Source organism: Stegostoma tigrinum, chromosome 2, assembly GCF_030684315.1.
Source record: "Stegostoma tigrinum isolate sSteTig4 chromosome 2, sSteTig4.hap1, whole genome shotgun sequence".
Classification (NCBI taxonomy): Eukaryota; Metazoa; Chordata; class Chondrichthyes; order Orectolobiformes; family Stegostomatidae; genus Stegostoma; species Stegostoma tigrinum.
Genome location: NC_081355.1, coordinates 88,868,847 through 88,881,526, shown reverse-complemented (window position 1 = coordinate 88,881,526; position 12,680 = coordinate 88,868,847). Strand labels below are relative to the sequence as shown.

Sequence of the window (12,680 nt, the reverse complement as noted above, 5' to 3'; positions counted from 1 at the left end):
ACACAAGAAAAAAAACGAACCATGAAGTTTTTAATTGTAAAGTTGGAGATAATTGAAATGGATGCAGTGATTTTAATATGAGCTAGTGGTGTAGTTCATAACTTTGACGGTAATCTACTGTCTTTTTTTGTTCAGAATGTAACCCAGCCTTCAGAAATGCGTTTAGCTGTTGAAGTTGTGTGTTGGTTATTAGATGTCTATTTGCATGACACTAAAATTGGTAGTATAGTGGACAGTGAAGAAAGTCATCTAAGAATACAGTAAGATTTTGATCAACTAGGCCAGTGGGCTGAGGAATGGCAGATGCAGTTTAGGTAAATGCAAGCAGTTGAATTTTCGTAAGACAAGCCAGGTCAGGACTTACACAGTGAATGGTAGGGTCCTGGGAAGTGTTGTCTGATAGGGAGATCTAGGCGTGCAGGTTCATAGTTTCTTCAGAGTGGCATCATAGGTAGACAGGGTGGTGAAGGCGTGTGGTACACTTGCCTTTGTTGGTCAGAGCACTGAATACAGGAGTTGAAACGTTATACTATCGTGGCACAAGGCATTGGTAGGGCCGCATATGGAGTACTATGTATAATTCTGGTTGCCCTGCTACAGGAAGGATGTCATTACACTGGAAAGGGTGCAAAAAAATTTACAAGGGTGTTCCCGAAACTGGAGGGTTTGTGTTATGAGGCAAGGGTGAATAGGCTGGGACTTCTTTCCCTGGAGCATAGGAGGCTCAGGGGTAACCTTACAGATCATGGGGAGGAGTGTAGAGGGGTGTTGATAAGTTGATTAGGTCTTTTCCACAGGATAGGGGAGTCCAAAGCTAGAGGGCATAGGCATAAGGTGAGAGAGGAAAGATTTAAAAGGGACCAGAGGAGTAACCTTTTCACAAAGATTTCAAAATTAGCATTTCCGAGAATGTGAAAACTCCTAAATAATGTTGGTTAATTTTAGAACGTATGAAACTTGCACGATGGTAATTCTTGTACAATCGATATTATGGTAACTGAAAGTAAATAAAGTTGAATTGTCTACCGTAATAGTTGAATTCTCTGCTGTTCCATGAAAACCAGCAGTATAACAATCTTGGTCAGAAATTTTGTGTTTACTGGACAATAGAGAAATCTGATCACCAGTTCAAGGATTTTGATTTGTAAGCCTCCAAGACTGTACACACCAGACCACTTAAACAATTCTATTGAGCTTCACTCATTTTGTAGAACAATGAGTAAAGAGGCAGCATTAACACTGAACCCCGGGAAGGATCTGAAGCTGACAAAGTGGCGAGTTAGTCATTCAGGAACTCGTCAGTCGTGAGTAATCAAGGAGTGTGATATAATGGTATGTTTCCATGTAGTTGCTGATGCCAGTGACAGTTGATTAAGAGGCCACATTAGGAAAGTTGATGCCGTCTAAAATAAAACACTTATGTTGAAACCAAAACAGGCTGCAGGTAGATGGGAACATGCAGCTGCAGAGGTCACATTGAAAAGATCAATTCCAGTGAAACAGTAGAAGTGTTTTCTTTCTTAATTCTAAGGTTTGCAAAAAGTAACAAAAGCATAAAAAGAACTTAGTAGACATTCCATACTTCAGAGCAAGCTGTCTTTGTATAAAAAACTTAACAAATACCTTCTGAATGGTAGTTAGAGATGTGTGATAAATACTGGACTGAAAAATGCAGGTAAAAAGAAGTTAATGTTGGTTTACACATTCTGGAGAGGGTTGCAACAGTAAAACTGCTGTGTTAATTTATCAATTAATAACAGATCATTTTAGTTTTTGCACCAAGTCATTTCAAAGTTGTATCAGTATTATCAATAAAGTATATATAGTACCCTTCCAACCCAATCGCCAGTCTAACTTGGAAATGTGTCGCTGTTGCTTCACTGGTGGGTTAAAATCCTGGAACGCCCTCATGCACAATGCCACTGACATTGTGCGTTTAATTACATAAAGTGGACGGCATCAGTTCAAGAGGGAAGTTCACCATCACCTTCCCAACAGTAACTAAGGATGATCAGCCATGAGCCTATTGAATGATGGAGCAGGCTCGAGATGCTGTTTTCTATTTCGTAAGGCCGCATGGCAATAAATGCTAGTCTGACCTGTGGCGCTCACATCCCATGAATGAATAAAAATAAACTCAAGCCATTAATGAATGAACAGAGTTAAAGTGTTCAGTATTAGAAATTAAAGCTTATGTATTTTTGATGTGAAAAAGTGAGTTCATTATTGTTTATTTTTTGATACGTCTTTTCAGATGCACACAGGGAAAACGTAAAGCCAGGCAGGAAGAAATTGCTCGCCGTCCCATGGCTCCAATAAAGACCAATTGGTTTTGGGCGTTTTTTGTTGGAGCTCAGGGATTTATTGTAGTGATTGGAGGAGTTGGAAGCAGTGAGCCAACAGTTTCACTGGAGCACCAACACTGTCAGCAAGCAGCGCATCCTATCAGAACTTATAGGGGTGAGTATCCTGTGTTCCATCGGCAGAGTGAATGGGAGGCCAAATGATACAATTTACAGAATTGATTTCCTTGAAAATCCATTGAACAGAATAGAATTTTCTATTGAGTAGAGCTAATAGAGTTAAAATGTAATGTATAGCTGAATTATTCGGAGGAAAACGACTTTCTGCTGACACTCCAGACTAAAATGTTGAGTTTTCATTTTGTTTGTCTGAGTGAGGTGTTGTGAGTATTTAGAAGCAAGTCTCTTTTTGGATTAACCATCTAAATGCCATATTTTGGAAATTGTCCCAGGTAGGAAGCATTGCTTGTTTTTCTATGGGTTATGGGAGGAGACAGGGATTGGCACTAGCTGAGTTGCTGTCACAGAAAGCATACATGGACAGGATGGGCCGGAAGGCCTCCTTGCATGCTGTAAATTTTTCTTGATTCGATGTTGGATATTGTAAAAGTTGAAATTGATAGATTTTCAGTAGACAAAGGTCTTAAAGGTTATGGAACCAAAGCACATAGGTGGAGTTAGGATACAGCTCAGCTAGGATGTGATTGAATGATAAAACAGGTTACAAGGGCTGAATAGCCTACTACCATTTCTGTCATCTCATCCTTCCCTATCATTGCAACTTCTTCGAGCACTATGTGCCAGCCTACAGACAAGTGTTGCTTTTCACTGAAAGTTTCTGTATCCCTCCTTCATTCGTTCTACTGTTGGTGGCCATGCTTTTGGTTGCTTAGCTCCAGCTATCTGTAATTATCTCTCTAAACCCCAGCCGTTCTCTCATCTCCTTTCCGTCTTTAATTACGCCTCATTCCTGTTTGCTCCTGCTAACGTTTCACCCCCTTGCTTATTAAGAAGATATTTATCTTTGCCTTAAAAAAAATTCAAGAAACCCACTTACATCACTTTCGAGGAGGAGCATTCCAATGACTCACAACGCACTCTGTGAGAAAAGATTTCTCCTCACCCTGTTTAGAATAGGTGATCCCTTATTTTTAAACAGTGACCCCTTTAGGACTGAGAGGAGAAGAAATTTCTTCACCTGCAGTGTGGTGAGCCTGTGGAATTCTCTGCCGCAGAAATGTGGTTGAGGCCAAAAGATTGAACATTTTCAAGGAGTTAGATACAGTGTCTAAGGCTAAAGGGATCAAAGTATATGTCGAGAAAGTGGAAACAGGGAGCTGAGCTGAATATTCAACTTTGTTCATATTGAATGACGAGCTAGGCTTGAAGGGCCGAATGGCCAATTGGTGCTCCTATTTCCATGTTACCGAGTTGCCAATGAGGCTCATTTTATAGTGAGTATTATAGGCATCCTTCATACTAATCTTCTATTCTTTGTCAATTTTTATGTTCTGTTCACTCCTCTGACATGCCTCCACTTCTTTACACAATTATCTGCTTTTTCTTTATTGTTGATACTATTTTGAACTTTTCAAATTAACCATGGAAGGAAAGTTTTCGCTTGGAATTTTTATTTTTTGTTGGTATGAGTCTATCCTGTGTAACTGAACTATCCCCATAAATGTTTGCCACTGTACCTCTGTTAACCAAATATTTAGTTGAATTTGACAGTTCACTTCCATCAGCTCTGTGTTTGTGTCCTTATAATTACCTTTTAGTTTACTTTTTACTTTTAAAGTACTCATTTTGGACCTACTCTTGTTTTTCTCAACTGACTGTAAAATTCAGTCATATTTTGATTGCTCCTGACTCGGGGTTTCTGATGCAGAGTGAGGCCAACAGCATGGGTTCAGCTCCCACACTGGCTGAGGTTACCATGAAAGACTTTCTTCTCAATCTTTCCCCTTCCCTGAGGTGTAGTGACCCTCAGGATAAACCACCACCAATTGTCTCTCTCCAATGAGACAGCAGCCTAGGGCTCGGTAAGACCATAGTGACTTTACCTTTAACCATTACCTGCTAACGTCATCGTTAACTAATAGCGACATGCTTTCCCTTTTCCCAGCTTCCTGTCCTTCCTAAATGACATGTGCCCTTCCATATTTGGGTCCCAAGTACACTGTCCAGCAAATGTGTCTCTGTAATGGTTATCAGATTGTACTTATTCGTTATCGGTTCAACTGTTTTGTTTTTTATCATGGTCCTTTTAAGAGTTTCCATATCAATACTTATCTGCTTGCCTTGACTCTCTACTTCGATATGTCACATCTTCCCAAATTTGAAGCATTGTCCTGGCTGTGTAGTTTGAAATTTTCTCTACATGTCTAGTACTTTGGTTTTCAAGAAGACCAACCCCAACATGGTTCATGTGTACGCTGCCACAACAGTACATTCCCCACTTTCCTTATTACTCGTGTCAGTGCCACATAACCTGGAACCGTCTTCCACACCATCAGCTTTTGAGCTACACATTCATTTCTCTAACCTCATTCACACTCTGTCAATATGCACGTTATTCATATCGTACCCCAGATGTTATTAACTTTGAGGTTCTGTTTCTTTCTTTAGTGCTACCTCCTCAATTGACCAAGCAGAACCTTTTTCATTATCATGCCCATGTCATTGGTGCCTCAATGGAACAAGATGACTGGAACCTTCCCTGTCAACTTTTAAGTTTCTGTCTAGCCCTGAGTAAAAGCTCCAGACCCTGGCACTGCACAGTCTCTGGATTCTTGTAATTCCTTGCCCCCTACTACCATGACATTCAGCTATGGTCCTCTCATTGGACTGACATCCTGCATGGGGGTGCCAAGGTTAGTGAATTCATCTACCCCGCACCCTCCCAAGCTGAAAGGACCTCAAACCTGTTGGACAATTGCAAATGATCAGTTCCTGCACTTTTGCCCCTTGTGTTCCCTTACTCACCTCAGCTGCTGCCACTCTCCCCTGCCCCTGATCACTGACCAAATCAAGAGATCCTAAGGGATGTGAACAGTTCCTCCATCAAAATGTCAAAGTAATATCCACATTCCCTGATGTATTGCTGTATCTGCAGCTCTGCCTCCAGATCAATTGCAAGTAGAAAAATATTACTGCAGAATGTGTTTGCGTGGGATCGCACAGGCATCCAGGAGCTCCATTTGCTACAGCTCAGACACACCATCTGTCCTGCCATCCTTAATGTGTTTCAATTTACTACTTGATTATTTTATTCAATTATTTATTGCCCTTTAACACATTACTTATTACTAGTATCACATTACTTAGACCATTTTAAACCTTAGAAATCTTGTTGGATACTCACAACTTGCCCTGTAGTAAAGTAAGAACAAATTCTACAGGGTGAAAAAGTTTGAAAAAGCAAAGGAAGACCTCCTTCTCATAATTCCCTCACACACCTAACTTCCAGAACTCTGCTCAAAGTCACATTCAGTGCTCAGTCTCACTGAGATAACAAGGTGTAGAGCTGGAGGAACACAGCAGGCCAAGCAGAATCAGAGGAGCAGGAAGGTTGATGTTTCGGGCCTAGACCCTTCTTCATTTTCTTAAGAAGGGTCCAGGCCCAAAGCGTCAGCCTTCCTGCTCCTCTGATGCTGCTTGGCCTGCTGTGTTCATCCCGCTCTACACCTTGTTATCTCAGATTCTCAAGCATCTGCAGTTCCTACGAGCCCTCAGTCTCACTGAGATGCCTGTCTTTATATGCTCTGAGTTAACTCAGTCCGGTGGACAAAAAAAAAGTTTAAGCTGGTTTATTTTGTTAATAAACTTCAGCTGCTGCCATGTAGACAACATTAATCTCTCTGTTTAAGTTTGGATGAAATTCAGAAATTAAACAGTACATTACAATTGCATGTTAATTGGGAAATACAACTAAGATGTTTAGAAAGAGATTAAGTTTCTCTTATCCAGTTCCTGGAACACTGCTCAAAGTTGCACTGAGGTAGCAAGCTGCTGTTCTCTCCTTCCATTATCCTACCTCATTATTCCTCTCTTCTGCTGACTCTGTACCTTTCTTTTCCCTATTCTGTCTGTTTCTGTCCGTTCACATGCTGGATCACTGGCCTGAAAGGTTGAGCCTAGTTTAACGACAGTGGAAGTGGTCATCCACTTGCCAGAAAGACACTTATTGTGGCCTCTTTTGTTGGAGGACCTGACAGAATCAAGTGACAGTCAGGCAGTTAGTTGCCTGGTTTTCAGGTCTTTCCCTTTCAGGTTGGAGGTCCCTCCTCAAAGAGTTGTTGTTCAATCAGAGAGCTGGCTGCTTTTGAGTCCCAACAGTGTCACCATTTTCTGATTCAGTCATGTGAGGTCAATCGATAGAGCTAATCTGAAACTTGGCCACTTGAATAGCAGTAGCACCATAGTGAATGCGATGGAGCTGTGATTGTTTGGTCTATGTTTAAATATTAAGCAGGAAAAGCTGAACATTCACATGGTAGGAAATTTGAAACTGCATGTTACTGAACTGGCAGAGATTTGGAAACAAATTTCTTGCCATTTATTTTGGAATGTAAGCAGCAAGACAGAAGGTGAGTAAAAAGACAAATGATCATTTATTAATTAGAAGAATGCTGCAACCTTGTTTAAATTCCTTCACCCTGGTAGAGAGATAATGCACTGTGCTTAAATGCGTGTCCTACCAGAGATTAAACATTATCTGGAGAAGTGACAGGGAGAATTTAGAGTGAGGCTAAACTGCTTACTTCACATACAGTCTGCAACTGAGACACCGTATTGTGCAAGGACTGTAATTCACTGGAGCTTAGCAGAGCCAGACTCATCTTGATTGCAACATGTAAGATCCTGAAGGATTTTCTCCAGCTGGATAGGGAAAGGATATTTCCTCTAAATAAGACTAGGTGTCACTATTTGAAAAATGGACTTCGTAGAGTCTTTGAGTCAAACAGTACGAAAACAACCCTGTTGGTCCGACCTGTCCGTGCCAACCAGTATCCCAATCTGACCTAGACTCATTTGTCAGCATTTGGCCCATATCCCTCTTAAACCCTTCCTATTCATGTACTCATCCAGATGCCTTTAAATGTTGCAATTGTACCCACCCCCACCACTTCCTCTGGCAGCTCATTCTGAACACACACTGCCCTCTCCTTTTTAAAATTGTTCCCCTCTCACCATAGACCTACACCCTCTAGTTTTGGACTCGCCCACCCAGGGAAAAGACCCTGACTATTTATCCTATCCATGCCCCTCATGATTTTATAAACCGCTATAAGTCTCTGATGCTCCAGGGATAAAAGGCCACAGCCTATTCAGTATGTCTGTATAACTTGGGCCTTCCAGTCTCATCCTTGCAAAATGCTTCTGTATACTTCAAGTTTAACATCATCCTTCCTAGGGAAGGGCAACCAGAATTGTACGCAATATTCTAAAAGTCAGAGATGAGGACAAAATCTTTCTAACAGATGGTGATGAATCTTTGGTACTGTATCCTCAAACAATGGTTGAAATAGAGTCTTTGAGTATTTTTAAGCCAGTGGTAGATTGATTCTTAATAAAGCAGAGGGGTGAAAGGTATACAAGAATATCTAGTGTTCAGATCAGCTGTGATATCAGTGAATAATGGAGCTGGCTTGAGGGAGCAATGTTCATATATTAGCTCATATGTCTGTATGTTTGGTTTTTTTAGAACAATTTGTTCCTTTTTAGTTCTTAGAAGTTAAAGCAAGTTACGGATTTGGACTAATGGCACATTTAGATACATGGTAGCTTGTCATTGTCTGTAACATGTCAAGTTTGCAGTGGCTGAGTTGAAGATAATTGTCAATTTTTGAATATACTTTTGTGCACCTGTAGATCTATCAATTTCCTGTGTTGGTCAAGACAAGACCTCTGAAACACAGCCCGAGAGTCAGTAAAAGCAAATGCAACTGAAAAGAGAGTTTGACAGAGTAAATTGAGATGAGCAGCTTTGTAAAGATGTTTCTCTTAAACTTGTTCTCATAATTTGGCCGTTGTTGGGGAGGCCACGTTTATCATTCATCTTCCGTGTCTCTGAGAACGTGGTGGTGAGCCTTCCTTTAGCTGCTGAGCCTCTGTTACCTGTGCTTACACAATGGCTGCCAGGTTGGGAATTCCTAGGATCCATCCAGAAAAGGGAACAATATACATGTTGAAGCCTGGATGATTTGTTACATGCACAAGTGTATTGTAGTGCTCTTCTTGCCCTCTTTGGTCTTACAAGTGATGAGTGGGAAGCTTGTTGTGGTATTTGACATGATTGCTAAATTTATATTACAGTCTGAGTAGGGACTGGTAACTTTGTTTTCACAGTAGACAAAGTTTGAGATTCCAGGTAATTATTAAGAGAGCAAAGTCACAAGATTCCATTGTAGTGATCGACACTGCTTCAATGAAAGTGCAGGAGGGCATGTCCAGTGCAATACCAGGCATACATAAAAATTACGTTGTCAACCTGGTGAAGCTAAAAAATAAGACTACTTGCATACAAACTGCATAAGCAACAAGTGATTGACTGAGCTAAATGATCCCATAACTAACAGATTAGATCTAAGCTCTGCAGTCCTGCCACATCCAGTCATGAATGGTGGACTATCAAACAGCTAACTGGAGGAGGACGCTCCATAAATATCCCCATTCCCAGTGATGGAAGAGGCTAACACATCAGTGCAAACATTGTAATAATCTTCAGCCGGAAGTGCCAAGTGGTGATCCATCTTGGCCTCATCCAGTGGTCCCCTGCATCACAGATGCTACACAAGAGTGCTTCATCTATGGTAGTGGGTATCCATTACTTCATGATTCGTATGTAAAGCAAGATAATTAAAGCTGAATTACTCAGCACAGTGAGGTGCAATCCTGTGCTCATCTGGAGTAACTTCCAGCAGATGCGCTGGAGGTGGAAACATTTTGTTTTTTCATCCCTTCCGATTGGGAATAGTGAGATTAGTTTACTATTCCTGCTGGAATCAATGATCCAGCCACAGATTGACAATGGAACATGAGACATTTTCCGTTCAGAGATATTCCGACACCCCTCAGGAACAGGCCTCCTAGCTCAGAGGTAGGGATGCTAATACTGCACCACAAGAGCCGCTTCATAGTTAACTGATCTCAGGTGGAGATCCTCTTGCCAAAAGGGTGACATCAGGAAACCTTTCATTATTCCCCCAGGGATTCCTACCATGACACTTCTAATGAAGGGGCAGCAGTAGAAGGAAGCTTTTTGTTGTGCATTTTTGAAAAATTGCTCGGGCAACTTGATGTGTTTTGACACTTTACTGTAATATGCACATGCTGGACAATGCAGAGAAGTGATGTCTGCCAGCCAACCACAGTACTTATGGGACAAATCAGGGTTCGTGTGGGGAAATAACCATAGAGTCATAGAGACATACGGCATGGAAACAGACCCTTCAGATCAACTTGTCCATGCCAATTAGATATCCTCCGTTAATCTAGAACCTATTTACTAACATCTGGCCCATATTCCTGTAAACCCTTCCTATTTATATACCCATCCAGATATCTTTTAAATGTAATAATTGTACCAGCCTTCACCACCCCCTTGACCACTGCCTAATCTCTCACTAGTTTCATTGTTATTCTGCAAAACAAAAATCCAGGCATGAGGTCCACACTTATTTTCAGTCATGTGTCCAGAAATCTGGAAATTTTGCCAAAACATTGTATTGAGTTTCATTTATGGTTATTTTCATGCCATACAGAATGCTTTGATTGTAAGTAGTTCTGCACATGGTTGTTCATCTCTGGTGCATTGTCTTCATATAGATCTGAGGTTGGTATCTCCTTTTTCACTTGCCGTATGGCCCTGTCAGTGGGATGTCTGAAGTTGAGGGATTGATCAAAGCAGAATTTGAAGTTTCAGGGATAGTAGGAACTGCAGATGCTGAAGAATCTGGTAACAAGGTGTAGAGCTGGATGAACACAGCAGGCCAAGCAGCATCAGAGGAGCAGGAAAGCTGACATTTCGGGCCTGAACCCTTCTTCATAAAAAAATGAAGAAGGGTCCATGCCCGAAATGTCAGATTTCCTGCTCCTCTGATGCTGCTTGGCCTGTTGTGTTCATCCAGCTCTACAGCTTGTTATCTCAGAATTTGAAGCTTTCTGTCTCCTCTATTCTTTCCTGTATCTTTGCTGAACTCCAAATTTTCACTTTAAATTTTCTGAGGTGAAATATTAGAAGAAAATCACAGTATGATATTCTGTTCTGTAATTAGTTCTGTCAGTAACGCTTTTGCAAATTTTATTGGCTGATACAAAAAAAGTGAGAAAGTATTTTTGGGATAATATAAGAAATCTGAGAGTTTGAAGCAAATTTTTAAGCATTGCCAGGAGGGTTAAGTATGAACTGAACAGTAAATAGGCAGTCTGTACCAAACCGACAATGATGGACCCCTGGGGATGGGGTTGAGGTTTTTTTTGCAAACAGGGATATTAATGAACCTATGAAACAGAATCAGCAGGGAAACCTGAAGTGTGACAGATTCACGTGGTGCCTCCGATTAATTGCAAAAGTACGTCTCGTTGCAGGAAAAATACATCTTGTCTAAGCAACTCACTTGTGGTGTGAAGATTCCTGTGTTCAAAGTTATGGGCTGCAGAAAGCATGGAGAAAGAAACTGACAGAACTTTTATTGTTAATAGATAATCTTAAGGCCAACACGATAACTGTTAAGTTGGATATTTAATGCCTAGTCAGAAAAAAAACAAGGCCTAAAATTAAGTTCAAATTGGAGGTTATAAAACACTTAGACTGGTTGTTCAAGGTGACTTAAGAGGCCTGAAGAATATCCTCCTGTGACTTCCTCACAGATCTATCAAGAAAGGCAGGAAAAAGTACCAAGAAATTGATTTGGAAATGGGGAAACTATTTCAATTGAAAAAAAAAGTACGCTTTTAATCTTGTACGTTGAATTTTAGCTAAACGTAGCACATCTGGAAGGTTTCCTTTGCTTGTCCCATTGAGCTTTAACACAGTCTCTTGGGGTTTGATGGAGTGGAGCCTGGGTGATAATGTTGTTGTAATTCTGTCAAGACAGACACTTCTGTAGCAGATTGATGAAAACTTAGGGCACAGTTCTGGCACATTCAATGACAAGTGTTGTATCCAGAGGTCTCTTGTCAGGATTTATTAATTCAGTTCACCTCATTTCAATTACAGATGTTGACAGGAGTCCATTGATCACCTCCCATGTAATTTGTTGCCAGCTTGGTTACAGATATTTCTACTTTCTTCTCAGATATTGCACCGTGGCTGCACACATTTCAAGCTGCAGATGTAACAGACTATTCTCGGCTGATCTTTGACCCTAGTCAAAAAGAACTCATCGTTGGAGCAAAGTAAACCACTTATTTATTTTCTTACTTAAGACTGCCATTGATATTTTTAGAAAGATGACTTAATGAGGTTTGCAAGATTCCATTTTGAATGTCATTTATTTCAATTCGCAGGATATTCAGGTTCACTTGACTCCTGTTTTCAACCCAGTTCAGTGTTGAATATTTTTAGGATACAATTAAAACTAACTTATGCATTTTCAGAGTTTGGCGATGGATTTTTTTGACAGTCTATTTGTACTTCTAAAGGCATCAAACCGTTGACGCTAAATGAAGATGACTAATTTAACAGATGTAACAATACGATTTCTGTCTTTTCACTTACTTGGAAAATGCTGCTTTGTAGTCTGGGAATAATGGGCAGAATTTGATGTGTGCGATGCTGGACCCTCCATGGGTTGGACAGCAGCTGGCAGCCTCACCATGGCCATTCCCTGCCTCTGTCCCGTTTTAGATTCGTGTCACTCAGGCACTGAAGTGACCAGAATTAGGGCCGGCCAATCAGAGGCTCACTGCTCTCCAGTACCAGCACTGCCATCAAGAGCAGTGGCCACTGCTGGTACTGCAGAAAGCCCTGGCTGCAGGATTGTCGCTGGAATCTGGAGTAAATGTGAAGTGGGGTCACCAGGGCCATTGGAGGTGGGAGGTCACATTGAGGTGGGGTCGTGGGGATTATAATTTAGTGTAGGGAAGTGTCATCACCTCCAGCAGCTATCTCCTTTGGGAATGGACTGTAGAAGAGACGTCCCCACTAATATACCTGGCACATATATTGTGGGCCTGTCTGCTGCAGGTTGAATGATGTGATGCGATGAAGCCCCAAAATGATCAAATAAAGACCTTAATCAGCTTTAGAGTGGAAACATTTTTCATCCTGAGCTTACTCCACACCTTCCCACCCAATTAAACAAGTCTCTGGGTGGGTGAGAGGAAAGTAAATTTGATAAATACAGTTCAAGTTGTCTTCACCTGGAGGAT

The 12,680-nt window shown here is 41.1% G+C and overlaps 1 protein-coding gene across 4 annotated transcripts in view; it reads left to right on the top strand.

The window, feature by feature from the left end:
• sema5a (sema domain, seven thrombospondin repeats (type 1 and type 1-like), transmembrane domain (TM) and short cytoplasmic domain, (semaphorin) 5A) overlaps positions 1 to 12,680 on the top strand; it is a 182,402-nt gene that overhangs the window by 61,792 nt on the left and 107,930 nt on the right. For all 4 annotated transcript variants that reach the window (XM_059655291.1, XM_059655297.1, XM_059655289.1 and 1 more), the window contains 2 exons: positions 2,255 to 2,460; positions 11,606 to 11,705. In XM_059655291.1, coding sequence (XP_059511274.1) covers positions 2,307 to 2,460; positions 11,606 to 11,705 — 254 coding nt within the window. In that variant the 5' untranslated portion in view covers positions 2,255 to 2,306. The remainder of the gene's footprint in view (positions 1 to 2,254; positions 2,461 to 11,605; positions 11,706 to 12,680) is intronic.